Source organism: Triplophysa rosa, linkage group LG2 (assembly GCF_024868665.1).
Source record: "Triplophysa rosa linkage group LG2, Trosa_1v2, whole genome shotgun sequence".
Lineage (NCBI taxonomy): Eukaryota > Metazoa > Chordata > Actinopteri > Cypriniformes > Nemacheilidae > Triplophysa > Triplophysa rosa.
Window position 1 is genome coordinate 27,747,106 of NC_079891.1, and position 19,001 is coordinate 27,766,106.

Sequence of the window (19,001 nt, forward strand, 5' to 3'; positions counted from 1 at the left end):
AATAATTCTCTGACTCTCTTATTCAGTCTGTTTCTTTCTACCGGTCTCTCTCTCTCTCTCTCTCTCTCTCTCTCTCTCTCTCTCTCTCTCTCTCTCTCTCTCTCTCTCTCTCTCTCTCTCTCTCTCTTTCTCTCTTAGGGATTGGGGTCAGGGTAAGAGCTATGTATGGGATTATGACAGTGTTGTAACAGATAATCTGTATTACAGTGCACACAGAGAGACTCTATAATTAGACTTGAGTCTAATCATAGAGCACACTGCAGTCAGCTAATAACAGAGCACTGACTCGCAGTATATTACAGGTGGCCAATCATAAAGATTCTACTTTGTCATTTTGATAGGGGTCATCTGAGTCTTTGTGTGAAAATACAGTACATAAACTTAAATCTATATGTTAAAGTGAGCATTTTGTGTCTTTGTATACTCACTGCTGTTGATAAGGTCGACGGCAGAAGGCTCTGTCAGAAGCATGTGTGATGACAGAAGTTTATACACCTCTCCGTGCTCTCGCTCTGGCAGGAAGTTCAAAATGTTCTGGTCCACCATATCTGACTGAGACACAACAGTATCCATGGCAACATCTTATGTACAACCTTATTTGTTACCTATAAAACCTCAAAAGCTTGATCATTATAGTCCTACAATATCTGAATAAATCACAACAATTGTAAAGCATTATTGCTTCAAAATCATGAGACTATTAGGACAGTCAGAGCAGATGAATCCATAACAACGGCCAGACATAACCTTAAGAGCTTCCTGACCGCAGGCTGTTCTCTTGCTCGACAGAGGTCTGCTAAGCCCTTGTTTAATAAGGTCAAAGGGCATGATGGTGATGCAACTGACCATTATAGGAATATAACAACAAAAGCAGAATACGTAAGACAGTTTTATTGTAATGTGGATGGATTTGATTTTCTGTTTTTTAGCATTAGGAAGAGAGATACAGGCGCGGAAAAAAATTAAGAGACCATTCCAAATGTCAACAAAATCAAACCTATGGAGTGACAACAGCAATGTGAAAGACTGAGGTTATTACATAAAAAATAATTTTGGAATTTTCCTAAATACAGTTACAGATATTACTGTTGTATTGCTTAAAAGTGAATATGAACATGCATTCTTTGCAGTATCTGAGGTCTGAAAATAATACAGAGCATCTTTTTTGTTATTTTGACCTGTTTCTCCAGTTTTATTTTCTGCAAACAAAATTTTAAATTTGGTAGAAATATTGTTAGTAGTTCACAGAATGAAACAAAAATTGTACCTGAACACATACAGTGAGGGAAATAAGTATTTGATCCCCTGCTGATTTTGTAAGTTTGCCTACTTACAAACAAATGAAGGGTCTATAATTTTTATGGTGGGTTTATTTTAACTGATAGACACAGAATATTAAAAAAAATCAGGGGAAAAAAATGTTATATAAAGGTTATAAATTGATTTGCATTTCAGTCAGTGAAATAAGTATTTGATCCCCAAGCAAAACATAACTTTGTACTTTGTGGAGAAACCCTTGTTGGCAAGCACAGAGGTCAGACATTTCTGATAGTTGGTCACCAGGTTTGCACATGTGTCCGGATACATTTAGTCCACTCCTCTGTCAATCTTTAAGGTTTCTTGGCTGTCGCTCAGCAAATTGGAGTTTTAGCCTCCTTCACAGAGGTTCTATAGGACTAGGGTCTAGAGACTGGCTAGGACATTTAATGTGCTTCTCCTTAAGCCACTATTTGGTTGTCTTGGCAATATGTTTTGCGTCTTTGTCATGTTAAAGGCTCATCCATGACCCATCTTCAGTGACCTAGTTAAGGGGAGGAGGTTCTCGTCCAAGATTTTACGGTACATGGGCCCGTCCCTCAGCCCCTCAATGCGGTGAAGTCATCCTGTATACCTGTAGCAGAGAAAAAGCCCTAAAGCAGAATGTTTCCAACACTGTGCTTCTCTGTAGACATGATGTTCTTGGGCTCATAGTCAGCATTTCTCTCCCTCCAAACACAGGAGTCCATTTTGGTCTCACAGCAGTGCCAGCACTTTCGCCAAAGCCTTTTCTGAATCATTTTTATGTTCATTGTCAAACTTAAGACGAGCCAGGCGGGCCTTCTTGGGCAGGAGGACCTTGCGGGTGCTTCAGGATTTCAGTCTACTGTGGCATAGCGTGTTACCAATGTGTTACCAATGTTTTGCTTGCTAACTGTGTTCCCAACTGTCTTGAAATCATTAACAGGCTTCTTCCGTGTAGTTCTGGGCTGATCTTTAACATTTCTCATGATCATCTTTACCCCATTGGGGAAATATTGCAGGGAGCTCCAGAACAAGGGCATTTGATAGTTATTTTGTATATCTTCTATTTCCAAATAATCACACCAACAGTTGTCTCCTTCTCACCAAGCTTCTGTCTGTAGCCTATTCAAGGTTTGTGCAGGTCTCCAATCTTGTCGCTGACATCCTTTAAAACCTATTTGGTCTGGACCATGGTGGTGGAGAGGTTGAACTGGAAGATACAGATTCTGTTGGCAGGCATCTTTAATATACATAACAAGCTGATTTAGGAGTACTTTCTTAAAGTGACAGGACTAATCTGTGGTCCATATAGGCACATAACCAATCTGTGGAGCCAGAATTCTTGCTAGTTGGTAGGGGATCAAATACTTATTTCACTGACTGAAATGCAAATCAATTTATAACCTTTATATAACATTTTTTTCCCCTGATTTTTTTAAATATTCTGTGTCTATCAGTTAAAATAAACCCACCATAAAAATTATAGACCCTTCATTTGTTTGTAAGTAGGCAAACTTACAAAATCAGCAGGGGATCAAATACTTATTTCCCTCACTGTACCTATAAATAGTAAATTCAGAAAAACTGAAAATGGTCTTTTAAACGGTCTCTTAATTTTCTCTGTGGCTGTATATTGATTCTAGTTTATGAACTGACACAGCCAGCTGCTTTTTATTTTACTTTTTCTATAATACGTGAAGCCATGTCATTTGAATCAGATAAAAAACACATTTTTGACATTTCATGATTTTTAGACACTATACAAATAAGACATTTAAAGTTACAATTAAAAGTCCTCAAAATATGAAGCGATTTCTGAGGGCTGTTGTCCACAGCCTACAGAAAATCTGCTGTGTGTGGGCTGTCTTATCTAAGTTTAGAAAAGCATGACAATTGCATTCTTAATATCATGATTTTGGCAAACTAATTATTAAAATGCAGAATTCATCTAATAAAGTGGTTCTCAACCTTTGTGTACAGTGCATCGCTTTGTGCCTCCCCCCAAAAAAGACGTATAATCTTAAACTTAGAATTTTAATTAGACTAAACAATATTTAATTATACAATGCTGGAATATCAATTCTTTTGTTTAGTTCTTTTTATTTTTCTGATGTTTATTGCACAAAACTTAGGATAAATTTCAACATTTCATAAAATGCCACAAAAACTGTGGCCCCTGGATCCATCTTGTGGCCCCAGCCCCCAGTTTGAGAACCACTGATCTAATAAGTAAAGAATCAAGACTTTTTAGTTTTTTGCACAACATCACTTTTCCCAAAACCAACCCAAACCCCGTCCCGACTTACCGGCAGATGACCAATGAGAGAGGAGACACTATCAGAAACATATATGATGTTCCCATCTGTAGTTAGAGCTATCAGGAATCCATCCAATGCCTGCCATAACAAAACAAACAACGATTTTATGATTTAGCAAATACTGTCACAAAGGATTAGTCCCCCAAAATTGGCATATATCATATTCCCTGGCAACATGTCCTGTAGTCTTAAGAAAAGTTTCCGTTTTTTGCGATGACACCATGAATTCCTCTGTGTGTATTCTATACATTTTCCTCTTTTATAATTTCTTTTTGATGTAAAGCTGCTTTGAAACAATACAACATTGTAAAAAAGTACATAAATAAACTTGAAGTAAAAACTTGAATTGAAATTTACTCCAAACCTCGCTCCAAACCTGTCTCAACGCATTTTATGTGCCAATATGCACAAGCGTGACAATGCTGTGATTTTCATTTGAGTAAACTATTCCTTTAAGAAAATCCATAGAACAATCGGAGGAATTGCAGACAGAGCAACAACTTTATTCACAACAAAGCATGTAAATCAATTCTATATGTATAGAAAACTACATAAAACTCTGTTTTGTAGTTGCATCCACATGGATGTTTTAGTATATCAGACTTGGGACAGAGAGAAGTGTGAATATTTCCTTGATGTGCGAATAATTCAAACATTCCCCATACACAGCTCAACTTTTGTTTTAGGCTATAGGAAAGAAGTGTGCAGGGATCAGACTCCTGCACTAATTCTGCTGTCAGATTAAAGAAAGATTTGTACGAGTTGTCTTTATTTGTAACACATTTAACTTTCCTTCAAAGTAGGCTACACCTTTAGCCAGAAGCAATTCTGTAAGGCATCTCACAGCCTAGTAAAATACACAATGTGTTGACAGCCCAGTACTTAACTACAGCTAAAGGGCAAAGTATTCCCACAGGATTAGGAAAATACTTAAAGTGGATGAGGTGGACATGACGGTTACCTCCAGCATTAACTGGGTGAATTCCTCATTGCTCAGGAAAGAGGGCTTCCAGTCCTGCCGGATCTCACAGGATTCCGTTTGAGCTGTGATGTCTGAAAAACATCAAAGCAGGGAAAAGGTTTTGGAATGCCGTGAGAACATAAAGCGCAATTGTGGAATTCTGGAAAATTGATTCTGTGGGCTAAGTTTGGATGGAACGGATAAAATGGAAAGAAATGGAAATCAAGCAGCAAGGAATTATGGGGGAAGCTGGACATGACAGAACTGTTTATAGGAGCCACTAAACGTCCTGCCGACGGCCTGACAGCTGTGGCCTGGATTCAGACAGGATATGGATTTAGGCCCATAACAGAGCAGCTCCTGGTACACAGAGGTGTTGAGGCAGAGGCACGCTTAGAAGCTTGAAGCAGTTTGCTCCCCTCAGATGAAGACCAAGAGATGCAGAAAAATATATTCTCTTTTAACCAAGGTGTAAAATTAACACCGACTAAAAATTGGCTGCGCAGAGCCAATAAAACATCTCGCCAACTCACCAGTGGGTCATTTACTGGTTTACAATAGAGTCGACATGGTATAATCAGATGGTAATGTGACCCTTAATGATGTTAGGTGAGCAATTCAAATCAAAGACATACAATGTCGAACACCTTCTACAACTGATACGTTAACAGGAGAAACTATGGCTCTATTTGGTATTTGTAAAGCTATATTTGGGGGGATTTTTTTGTGGGGGAAATAAATGTTTGACTTGTTCACAGACCTTTTGGTCAAGTAATAGTTTCAAAAAAAGAACTTGTCTCCTTAAAATCAGTTTACCAAATAAACCATGCTCTTCTGTCAGTTATTAGCTCATTGGCAAATCAGATGTCTAAAAAAAGGTTTTTATTTCATTTAAAGGAAAATGTGAAAATTCATTTACTAAAGGGATAGTTCACCTAAAAATGACAATACTTCCTACATTTACTCACCCTCATCTAACCTCATTTAACCCCAGATGTATGACTTATTTTGTTCAGTTGAACACAAAAGAATAATTTTATATTTAAATGGCATCATATTATCTTCTTCTACAGTGCTCATAGTAGTAAGGCCCCCAAAACACACACAGCCATCATTAAAGTAATCCAAATGACTTCAAGGGGGTGGATAAATGTCTCCTAAAGCAAAACAATATATTTAACAGAGATAACTATTAATATTTTGAGCTTATTTAGCCAAAGTGATACGTTGTGCATTAATGTAATGAAGCAGATCGGAACACAAATTCAATATGGTGGGACATCAATAACTTTGAATCTCATTGGTTCTTGCCTGTCTGCAAACTCTCAAATTCATATACATCTGGGTTGGCATGAGGGTAAGTCATATTCGGGTCATCTATTCCTTTAAGAAATGTAAGCTGTCCAATGACTGCTAAAAGAAGATTTTATTTGCACAAACAGATAAGACCCTTTTAATTTGTTTTTTAATTATGCATAATAAAAACATGCATAATAAAAACATGATTAAAAAAAATAGTTATCTCATTTTGCAAATGAACTCTTCAAGTGTAGCAAAGTGTTGTTTTTGGACCCTGGTTCTACAAGGATATCTCAGTACTTAAAATACAACAAAATAAATATTATTACCACAAATGAAGGCAGTGAGACATCACCAGTTTAATATGATAGTACACCTTAGGGACGCCTAGGTGAACCAAAGCATTTAATACAACGTATATAACAATGTAATCATTTTCGATCAGATTACATTTGTCTCTGTGGTTCAAGAGGGGTACGTGGCTGCATTCAACTAGGCTTATTTATTTTTTATGACCTTTATCCAATGTTTAACACCCAATACCATTTGTACTACAAAAAAACCTTGATCATTTCCCTGACCTTTCTGTTTCTGCAGGAAGTCAATGGTTTTCTGCAGGATGGTGGATTTGTCCATCTTGCGAGGGTGACCTTGACCCTGCAGCATAGTACACAGTTCTTTAATAAGAACATTGAACTGGTCTCGCCTCTTCTTCTCTGATTTATTACGGGACGCCCTGTGGAGATAATGAGAGAGAGATGACACTCAAATTGTTTATGACACAGAGTTTCTGGGTATCTACTGCATATGTAAAACACAATATAATAACCATTATAGAATTATACAAAAATTGTATAAAACACATTATAAAAGGTTATTTTTACTAACATATTGACCCTGAAAATACGGCTATACACAAAGAGAAAATGTGTGTCTGTGGTGAAGATAATGTGTGCGCGATTTCCTCAGATAACCTTAGATAACTACAGAGAATTACGGTGAAATGGAGCACATCTTAAATCTTGACCTCATTACATACAGTAGACATTCTGCACACCCGTATTGTACATGATGGGTGGGAATTAGCTGGGGCTACATATCAACATATCCTGGGGAAACATACAATCAAGAAGAAATATATGGTAAAGATACAATAGTTATATAAACACCTTTGAATGCAGTGCACAGTAACTATGTTTCCATTTTATTAATTTGCTTTGTCAAAGAAAATTTGACAAAGAATGATTATTTTTCCTCACTTCATTGAAGAACTTACAACTTACAAATTAGCTTTTAAAAAATCCATTAACCCCTTGCCATTTCCTATCATGAGGAAGTCTTTTATTTCGAGTGAAAGGAAGCGTGACAGGCAGATATGGTAGGTGTGAAAGCGAAAGTCTCTCAACTTAATTAAAGTTCACAAGTTTTCGGTCTACTGCAGTGTTTTGCTATCAACAAATATCCCACGATAATAATGTAACAATGTAATGGACACACACAGCAGAGCACACACAAAGTACCTCTTTGCTCTGTCCTTCTCATCTTCATCCATTAAATCATCCACACAACTGCTTGTGCTGCAATCAGAGCAAAATTTTGTCTTTACAATTGAAAGCATCACTTCAAATAACATATAAGTCACATAAAAATGAAACTTTTGTCATATTGCATTCATAAGCTTGTATTTTGTCATTTCTTCCATAATACTTGGTACTATTCTACATGGCTTCCTAAACTAACTCCAATAACATGTGGGTCAATATTAACAAGTTTCAGTTTATGGGTGAACTAATGTATAACAGCAGTGTATACTCACTCCCATTCCCTCTGGCTGGACGGACAAAGACCTCCAAACTCTGAAAGGTTGTCCATGCTCACTCCTTCTCCCATTCAGGCCGTCTGTGAAGGCTGTTGTGTCCCATTCGTGTCTTCTATGCTCAAAACACCCACAGAAGTCCTAATAGAGGCCACACGCTAACCACCGAATGCAAGTGGTTAGCCACTACTAACAAATCTCCAATGGCTAGCAGCCGGTGTCCCTCTACTGATGACTGGCAGCCAATGCCTGCTGCTTGTCCTTACGGCTTGCCAGTACCAAAATGCCAAACACTAGCTTATCATCAAGATACTGTCAATTGTCACTAAAACTCTGTTCTTGCTCCATGATGTTAGTTGTTCAGACTACAGAACCTGTGAAAGAAAATAAAGTTTGTTATAGCTCGTAGTCATGTCCATTTGTTGACAATGAATATATAAAATTAAATTCACTTCAAAGCTCCTGGAATTCATACTGATTAAGTTGTGTAATATCACAGGCTGTGCATTTGATAAATCTAAGTTTGATGAATAGAAATTGTTCTTTTGCACCCTTACAGTAACCGAAACCAAAGAATGTGTTGATGGTCACTGCAACACAAAACCTGCTTATCATCCACTGTGATGTGTCACAGCACTCATTTCTCACACTAAACTTAGTCACAATTAAGTTTTTGGGTGTATCATAGCACTTTTCTGTCGAATTATTAAAATCATACATCTTAGTCCCATTATTAACCCTTCCGCTTTAGACCGCGTCTCAAACACTCAGACTATGCTGCTTACTCACTTTATCAAGTTCTGGATTAAAAATGTTGAATGCGCCATCTGATGACGAAGAAAATAAAAAGCGTGCGGCAGGCATCGTGATGGCACCCTGGCTTAAACTATAATGCAGTATTGGCACAACCCATAGGAAACATCGCATCGACAAGGAGTGCCGTGACCTAGAAACATCCTTTACACCGACCTCTTTATAATCGGTGTAAACACAACAGAAAGGAAGAAAGAGAAAAAGTGGGAGAACAAGAATCAGTTAGGGAGGGAGCAACAAAGTGTTTGAGACGGAGAGAGAGTGTGTGCGTATGCTTGTGAATACCCTAGCAATGGCAAAGAGTATTTTAGTACTCCCCTCTCAAACGAAACAGTAGTGAAAGTGAAGTGAAAGTGACCTATTAGTCAGATATGGTGACCCGTACCCGAAATGTGACCTCTGCATTTAACCCATCCAGAGAGTAGTGAACACACGCACAGCAAGTCATGAACACACATACACCCGGAGCAGTGGGCAGCTATCACGGGGAGCAAGTATAGGCTAAGGTGCCTTGCTCAAGGGCATCTCAGTCGTTACCCGCCGGCCCTGAGAATCGAACCGGCAACCTTCTGGTCACGAGTCCAACTCTCTAACCATTAGGCCACGACTGCCCCGAGAGGTGTATTATAAAGACGAAATGAAGCGTTACGTTTTTATTACTTTAGAATGTGCTATTTCTATCTATAGGGATGCACCGATACCATTTTTATTGACTGTACCAATGCCTGTACCTTTTCACAACACAGTGAGACTAATAAAAATACTGTAGAATAGCTTCATATTGACAAACAATTTTATGTGCTTGTCACAACTTTCGAAGCAAATTTCACAAAATATTTCAGTCAGTTCTGTCAGTTATGTCACATGAGGTATCGGTGCATTTTTACAAGTACAAGTACGAGTACAAGAGCTTAGTATCGGGCCCGATACTGGTATCGGTGCATCCCTATCTATTTAAATACACCGCGTGTCCCCTTACATGGAATTCGCCATGTTGTTTCTACAGTAGCTCTAAATGGACAAACTGCTTTACAGAGTGCGTTTCGTAAATACGTGATCCCCATCGGCAAAGAAGCAAAAACGTGATAACATCTTAGTCCTGTGTCAGCTGCCGTAGTGCTTCGGAAGGGAGGGGTGAAGTGATCCGTTGGTCGCGATTCGCAACCTCACAGCTAGATGCCACAAATTTCATACACTGGACATTTAGCGTTGAAAAGGAAGGAAAAAGCGCTTCCCATGTCATTTGTTGGTGAAACTAGCACATCCAATCAAACTTTACAGTATTTCGGCAAAAATCTACCTTCAGCTAGTAGAAAGTAAATCAGTCAGATGTCAACACGGACAAGTTGCATGACATGCATTCATTTTTTAAACCAAATCAAGCATTGCTTTTAGGCAGTAAATGTCAATCAGACTACAGTCATATGATGTTCAGCTGATTAAAGACATCTACCAACAAAACCAAGAGAAATATCAGAGCAGTCTGGTTGATTCATTCATTTTCCAGCTACCTTGCTTATACCCTCTTCCATTCCCTGTCCCTGCACCCAAGTCTTTTTTAATCCATCAGTCAGAAGAACATCTGTTTTCTGTGTTAAATTATAGCCTCGTAAAAAGTTAAATAATAAAATAGATTTCAATAATGGATGTTTGTTTTCTTTTACGTGACAAGCTTCTACAATGCATAGTCTTGGTCTCAAAGCCAAACCACCTGAGAACCACTACAATACACCCAATGCAGGTAAAACCCAATTGTGCTTATGCATTAATAGATCAGCCAAAGTGGCGTGTGTGTGTTTAGACTATAATAATGAGGAATCTTGGCACAGAATTTTACCAGTCATTGAGAGGATTAGAGCATGTCTAGAGAGAACTGGTCATAGATTTAATTCAGTTACCAAATGAATCTTTTGTTTTCTTATGAGATTCCTGGCAATTAAAGGCCTCACTTAACAAGCATTGTGTTTTTTGGCTGCCATTTATGTATGACTTATAAGTAGTAAGAACTTATTTGCTTATGGCATAAATGTAACTGATAACAGCACAAGCGCTGTCAGAACAACAGTCAAATTATGGTGCGATTCATATTCTAAAACCATTTACAGCCAGCATCAAAAAACGCGAGCGGCACTGCTTTCTCCTTTTTTCCAAAGCGCCTAGCTAGGAGTTTGCGCTCTCCAGGCATCTGTCGTTGCTAAGCAACCATGGGCCACGCTAGCCGTTGAGACGAGGAGGTATAAACAGGGGATATGTGGATTATATGCACAGAAAATACCTTGCAATAACTCTGCTACCCGATTTATTTATGCTGTGATCGTCTGTGTCTCCATCTTCACTGAGCTTGTCTATATTGGTTGGTTGGTTCTTGTCACATGACCTGTGGTGCACGTGCGGCATTCTGAAAAGTTGAAATATTTTCATCTCGATGCGGCATAAATGAATGCGCCGCACCGCATGCGTGTCGTGACCGCATCACTCCCTATTTGAGCGTGGTTGCTGCGCATCTGCATTTAAAATAACGAATTTGCGCGTGCAAAAGACGCGAAATGTGAATGGCCCCTATGATGTCAGTAGTTTAGGGGATGGTTCGCATAAAAATTTGACCATCATGCACCCACCCTCATGTCGCTCAAAACCTGTATTACTGTCTTTCTTCAGTGAACATAAAAGAAGATACACGAAAGAAGATATTTTTAGAAATATCTCAGTAGTTTTGTGACCATACAATGGAAGTCAATGGGGGTCAATGTTGTTTGATTACCAACGGTCTTCTTTTGTGTTCCATACAAGAACGAAAAATCATGGAAATGGGCCATGAGGGTGAGTAAACGATGGAAGAATTTTTATGTGAACTATCCCTTAATAGTGGTAAGGTTATGGCACATCACATTCGCTCTGCTCACTCTGCCCGTTTCTACCACACATAGATGCTTGGGCTATTACTAATGTCTAACTACATGTGTCTGCTTTAATATTTGATTTTAGTTTGTAATGAAGACATTTATTCCATACTGGAATTCCAAGAAAGACTTGCTCAAAAATCTGCAATCAGAGGGTGGAAAACCCCGGCACCTTCCCTTTTCACTGGTTCCTTTCAAGATGTCTGTTCATGCTGCTCGAGGTTTTGTAATTTGCCATGGACCGTTTAAAGCACATTTGAATATCTTAAACGTGGAAGTACAAATGTGACAGTTCGGTGGCAACATCACCATTAAAACCGCTGGTTATAATTAGGGACACATATGCCGTCAGCCCTCAGAACACACGGTTTGTAATGAGATATGTCATTCCCACACATCACAGCTGCACATGGCTGCAGGGCTTCCAACATGCTATACAGATTCTGAATGCAGAGAAATACAATCAATAATCTGATAGAACGGTTTCCTGCTTCAAACGTGTCTATAGATGCAAAAAATACTGTTGTTAAATGGATCCTGAAGATAAATCTGTGTTTTTGAAACTATTTAAAACATCTTTGCTCACACGCAAACACAATCTAATGGGGTTTGTGGATTTAATTTAGGATTTTTGACAGTTCTTCTTACGTATTCTCTCACAGACACGCACCTCTTCTGGTACGAGCTGAGTGACCTATATTCACACCCACAAACGCACACATAACATGTTTCACAATGCAACACGCAAGCACCACAGTGACAGAACTGTGAGGTCAGTCTGTAAACAAAAAATCTTGGAAAATCTTCTAATTTAGGATCAAGTGAATGCGTGTACAGAACAAATTCAGCTTTTATCAGCCTTGCTGCCTTGTTATCAATATTTTTGCCTGGGGCTTGCTATACAGCAGGTCTTGCATCGGTCTTGGAAAATGAACACAAATGTGAAAGCGATTGCCATGATTTTCTTACACACACACAAACCTTATCCATACATTCAGTCTGCTTCTGAGCACAACATATGATTCTTTATGATTTTTGTAACACTTTGCTATATATCAAGTGCTGGTGATCATGACCCGACAAGCAAAAATGAGTAGCTGTGAGATGGATGGAAGAATACAGCACCTTAACAAAATACATTCACATTTACATCTATCCACACATATGCATAAACCTACACAGAGGAACATACAAATGCACAGTGTGTTCTATGTGTGCTGCTTCTGAATAACCTAAAGCATATTTGACAAATAGTGGTCCTATGCTTTGAACTAAAGATTCATCTATAATTCACCCTCAAGAATATATCAGAAAAAAGTGATGAAAGAATGAAGGCGAAGGGAGACAAGGACACCGCAGAAAGTTTGCTGTATTCTTTATCAGTACAGCATTTGCGTAGTAATAAAAACTCCTTATTGATAATGAATACAGCTTTCCACTGATGAGTACAGCAAACATTCTGCCAAACCTCAGCAAATTCTTCACAAATTGTTAATAAACCGCCAACTGCTATCAAACATGAGCACAGAAATATCCAAAAACCAACTTCTAGCAATAACTTTTCACAGAGTATAATAAACACAGCAAACACTGGAAATAAGGAACACAGTAGAATTTCTGCTAATAATGAACACACCAAACTGTCTGTTAATAATATACACAGCAAATGCCTATTTATAGATATAGCAAACTCTCTGCTTGTTAAAACACAACAAACTCTGAGTAATAAACACAGCCAACTCTCAGCAAACAAACACACCAAACTGTCTGCTAACAAAAAGCACAGCCAATTTTCTGCTAATAATGAAAACATCAAACTCTCTGCCAACACTGAAACCTTTAACATCGACAGCAATAAAACTTTAATATAAGAGATAATCAATCAGTTCACATGCAACTTTAGGATGAGTAATGAAAATTAAGTTTTTTTAATGAAAAGTAAATGAAGTTGGTCAATCAAAATCAGCTTTGCACTTGAACAAAGTATGACAAACATTGATGTCATTCAATTACTTGAATATAAATGGAACTGAGTTTGCCAAACTAAGATGTCCTGCTCAACATGTTACTTTCATTTTATCTACACCACAAACAGCGCTGTAAACCATTTAAGACATTTATAAGTTGTTTATGGCATTTTTATGCACATCCAAAAATGAAAGAAGAGACTTGGTGAACCACATAAAGGGAGCCACTCAGAAACACAAGAAAATCTCTCTCTTATGCAGAAAGACTTGAAAGTCTTGTCAACAGGCAACTCATCCTTACCCAAATACTTGAATACTTGAACACAACACGTAGCCTATGTCGCACACTCTGTCTTTAGTTCATTTAAATTTAACTCATACAGTACATTTCAGTTTATCGAGTCAAATAGGACCAAGCCAAATATTATGCACAATGTAGTTTTCAGATGCACTAAATAGAAAATCATTGGTCTGTCTGTGGGACAGTTGGAGAAGATTACAACTTCCCTTGTAATAAAAATACATATATATATATGATGTAAAATCATTAATCAATTATAATTAACATTAGATTTAGATATTTAAGTAAGCGCGCAAGTGTGTGTGTTAGTTCCTTCTACCTGACAGGCCACACATAATCCACCTTAAGACACACCCGGTGATACGGTTATTGAGTTCATTTTGAGAAACTTGTTTACAGCCAGCAGTATGGACTGACATTGGACTCACATGTTGGGTTTCCATGTTTTATGGGTACTTTCCACACACACACTGGCCGTCATTTATCAAACGATTGTAGGCCAGAAACTGTGCGTATGCTTGCTTCCACTTAATGTTGGCATTTATCAATATGGACGTGAGCGGTTGCTACGATCAGATATCACGACAGGTCTCAGCTCATATAAGTTTTGAGATAAGGTGAAGGTCCATGTACTCTTTACCTTTTTGGTAACTGAAAAGGAATAATGACAAATAGAAATATTACTTAATATTATATTTTTTTTTTCGTTTAGTATATCAAAATTAAAAATAGATTCCAAAGCGATTTCTTATTTTCATTACATTAATAAAGTATTTTCTTTTCTAGCCTAATTATATGAACTTTTAATTGTTTGAAGTTACAAGGTTAACGGGTGCTTTGGTGTAAAAAAATGGATGAGATTTTAGGCTACCTCTAATACTAAGATTATTTACAACAATTAAAATACACAATTAAAAGTAAAACATTAAAAACAATAATCAATATAATTACAAGTATTGGGTAAGTTTATCTATTTGCAAGGTGATAGCTTCTTTAACTGACAAATATGCATTCTAATGAAAACAGACAACACGCATGCTTTAATGTTTTTTTTATTTGTGCAATGTTTATTTGCGCTTGGGTATGTGTTAAAGACGCGCACTGGGTCACAGCTCGAGGTTGCCTGGCTTTGTGTGGCAGGCTCCAGGCTGGTTTGTGGGGGCTGAAGACCACTGGTTCTTGCCTCTGACAGATCTGAAAGAGAAAAAATAAATGAAGCAAACATAAAACTGTGTGTTCTTGATTTAAGCATCATGAAATGCAAGATTAGCAGCATTACATTTTTAACATTTAGGCCTATCCTCTTTAGAAACATGCATCTGTCTCCTCCGCCACAGACCATTTTTTCTTCACCTAAATATATTTTTTAAAACATTTACATATAGACATTATTCTATAATTGCTCCGCAAAAATTATCAGTAATTTCTACATTTTACCTTAACACATTCATGTAGGCTAACTCAAACAAAGTTCTTCAAGACTGAAGTGAGATTATAATTTTGTTTAAATGCACTACACAAAGTAAGTAATCTAAAACAACAATACTTTCAGTGTAAAAATAATAGCCTAACCCTCACACAAACTCTTCAGCAACTTTACATTTTCAAATAAACATAGGGCATAATTTAAAGGGGTGTGATATGACATGTCAAAACTAAAATTATGGTTTGTTTTAAATGTAATGCAACGTGTATTTAAGGTTAAAAAATGCTGTATTTTCCACATACCGTGCATGTTTGTATCTCCTCTTTGCCCCGCCTCTCTGAAACGTACAGATTTTTTACAAAAGCTCATCGCTCTGAAAAGCGAGGTGTGCCATGATCGGCCAGTTAACCAGTGCGTAGAGATTGGTCGAATACTCCAAGCGCGTGACGGAAATGTAACGCCTCTTACCCATATTCGGAACATCATGTTCCCAAGCAATTGTACTGACAGGTGATAAAATGTCATCGGTACTTTCCTTATCATTTCGAGCCCGAATCTGATCCGGAAAAAGCCGATACATCAACTTTGCCAGCTCGACTTGAGCAGGATGTAAAGGATTTGTAAGTTTTTTTTTTAAATATTATGTTAAATAGTTAAAAACTATAGCTAACTGTTTTACCTTTTATATACGACGTTATAAAGATTAGTGATCAACCAGTGTTACGCCATGTCTCATCACGACTCAGCAAAGACAATAAACCCCATTATAAACACGACATTTGTTGCCTCTAGTTGGAAAATAATTACTGATTATTAGGATTTATGTTGTCTTTTTTCACGTTGCGCGCGTGTCTGCATTTGCAGATCACACAAAGAAACAACATGCGCTACAAACACACAACAAACTCAACTCGCGTTAGTCCATAACAAAGTCTTTTACAATGAACATACACTTACAGGCTGCGAATCTGAAGTGCCAGACTGTCCTTGCGAAGTTGTAATGGTTGGAATTGCCCCACTTTTTAACAAAAGCTTTCGTGCACAGCCGGCCTTGATCTCTCCCAGGTTCATGAAGCAATCATCTGTGAAATGCGCTGCACACACTTGAATATTCGGATTGTACTGTTCTGGAACAGTATTGTAAATCAAATGTAACCATTCGTTTTTAGTGGTCTCATCTTTTGGAGGGGCAAACAAAGAGGCACGCAGCGTCTCCACGACATGGTTGCAGCGGCGACGATACAATGAGATTTACAAGTATGCCCACCTTACTTGCATATAGATTTGGGTGGTCTTAGTCAAGTCATACCACAAAATGCAGTAGATTCATGGGGGTGTGGTTACACGAGGCATTTCTGGCAGGTCTGGGTGAGCATTCGCTTTTAGATAGAATGCATCTTTTGTTCCCACACTTTCATTTTTGCAATTTTACGTGTCTAATACACGCATGGGCAACTTATAACACCCCAAAGACACAGAAAAACATGTATTCACGCCATATGACCCATTTAAGTTGATTTATAAGCTATTTTCCTCATGAGGACCAGAAATGTCCCCACAAGGTCAAAAATGACATTTGGTCCCCATACCAGTTTAGTCCAAAGTTCAAGTTCATGATCCCTTATTACCTCATGAGACATGCACATATTTCATCCTACACACACCCTGAAGGGCTGTCACACACTCCTGCTTATAATCCACAACTAAACATCTAAACAAGCACATGGACAAACACACATCTCAAAGCACACAAGAAACATACATAGTACAGATGTTAGATCATTATTTTATCAGTCTAATAAAATTAACTCTCTGTCTCTCTCCGTCTGTTATTTATCAACTCGTACATGCACACAAACAAACATGAACATAAACACGCCAGGAGATTGAAGAGTGTGTAAAAATAGTAATTGGGTTCAGAAGCAGGTCAAGGGTCAAACTGGGTAGCAGAGGTGTAAAGAGTACCTGAAAACCATACTTAAGTGAAAACCATACTTAATACTTGCAGTGAAAATTACTCCATTACAAGTTACAAGTCACCAATTCCAAAACAACTTCAGTAAAAGTCTTCGATTTTAACAGTACTTGAGTATTTTACTCATACTGAATGTAGGCTCAAAGCTGCACTAGTCCTCAACACTTAAGAGACTTGTCAGTGAAAAACAAGAAACAGTCGATTCGTGAGGAGAGCAATCGCATTTATTTTCTTAAATCATAATAAGACTGAACAACTCAAAATTGCAACAAATCATGGTCGACACTAGTGTTGTCAAAAGTACCGGTACTTCCGGTCCAAGTCGGTACCTAAAAATAAAAAAGTTGTCGGTACCTCATTTTCATAAGACCCGGTACCACCGACGTACCGGGTCAACCGGGTACTGATGCTCAGTCTGACAGGTTGTCAGTCGGAATCTTTTCATAGACGCAATAAGACGTGATGAGCGGATAAGCGCGGCGCCGATCCACAAGAGATGCGCACAGAAATACTTCAGATTAAAGTCATATCACGAAGAAAACTAACAGAGTTTTGTTGTGAAAGGAGGAAACATCCGGATTTAAGTTAACAAGTTCAAGCGGTAAGTTTCAAATTCTGTTCGCGTTTGCATTATGAATGTTGTATCATATGTTAAATTAAAGGTTACGTTAAAATAAACGTCCCTGTTTCGTGTTAATTTGTTAGCGCCAATGCTAATCCAGTCAAGTGTCCTTATTAACCATTTAATGCTTTTATAACTGTAATGGGGTAAATAAATGGGAGGACAGGATGGGGTTTACAGTACCTATTTTATATAGGCCTATCTGCAATCTATGTGCTAGAAAACTAGCATACTAACTGTATGACTACAATGTGTATGTCTTGGATAGATAACTCTATTAGGTTTAAAAAGCCACATTTAAACTAAAGAAAAATATATCTGTTGCATTTATTATTTTAATATACAGTTACCTTAATGTAAGTAATCTTGTGTAAATGCAGTATAAAAACTGAGGTTTGTTTTAATATTGCATATGCATGTTTGTTCAGTCAGTTGACTTACTGAAGTTTATTCTATTTGTCTTCTACAGCAGCAGACTGAGGAGGATGTTCATCAGCATGAAAGACCCCAGTGAGCACACAACCGTTTCGAACAATTAACTTGTATACTTCATGTATACAAAATGCATTGCTTTCTATACATTTATATTAATAATGAGCTTTATTAATAAAATTGTGTTTCAATTAGCATGTACTGGTGTTTTGCTTTGGTACCGAAATTGGTACCGAGAACCGTGAATTTTACTGGTATTGGTACCGACTACTAAATTTTGGTACCGTGACAACACTAGTCGACACCATAACCTACATCTATTACAAACACCCAAGTCTCATTTAAGCTCAAGTGCTCATAAGTAAGCAACATTCTTCAAAAAGGTCTCTTCAATATAACGATAAATAAAATAATGTTAGGTAAAATTAAAAAGTCAAAGCCAGCGATTGTCAACTACCTGATAATGCACTCGTATTCACATAAAGAAGTAAGGGCAAAATTCACAAGAAGTACCTTCAATGCCCTTTAAATGGCAATATTAATTCTTCTGTAGCAAAAATAAACTGCTGCAAAAAAAAGATAGGTGCCATGCAAAATGTAATGTGTAATTGCATTAGTCATTACAAATGTAGTGGAGTAAAGAGTACATATACTTGTTCAAAAATGTAGTCAAGTAGAGAGTAAAAGTTGCTAATATCTTTAATACTCAGTACAACTACAAAGTAGCCAAAAAGATACTTAAGTACAGTAACTAATTACATTTACTCCAATACTTTACACCACTGCTGGGTAGTGGTGGTGCATGAGGGGGGTGGAGTTCAGAGAGGCCCCAGGAGCATTCCGGAAAGGGTGAAATCAATGAAGAATGTTACAGCAGTGACAGGATAACA

The 19,001-nt window shown here is 37.7% G+C and overlaps 1 protein-coding gene across 3 annotated transcripts in view; it reads right to left on the bottom strand.

The window, feature by feature from the left end:
• The window catches only part of npas2 (neuronal PAS domain protein 2), a 62,799-nt gene that overhangs the window by 16,584 nt on the left and 27,214 nt on the right, over positions 1–19,001 (bottom strand). For all 3 annotated transcript variants that reach the window (XM_057354648.1, XM_057354666.1, XM_057354657.1), the window contains 6 exons: positions 7,676–8,049; positions 7,380–7,436; positions 6,441–6,595; positions 4,561–4,652; positions 3,588–3,677; positions 429–552 (listed from right to left, as the gene is read on the bottom strand). In XM_057354648.1, the coding sequence (XP_057210631.1) occupies positions 429–552; positions 3,588–3,677; positions 4,561–4,652; positions 6,441–6,595; positions 7,380–7,436; positions 7,676–7,749 (592 nt within the window). In that variant the 5' untranslated portion in view covers positions 7,750–8,049. The remainder of the gene's footprint in view (positions 1–428; positions 553–3,587; positions 3,678–4,560; positions 4,653–6,440; positions 6,596–7,379; positions 7,437–7,675; positions 8,050–19,001) is intronic.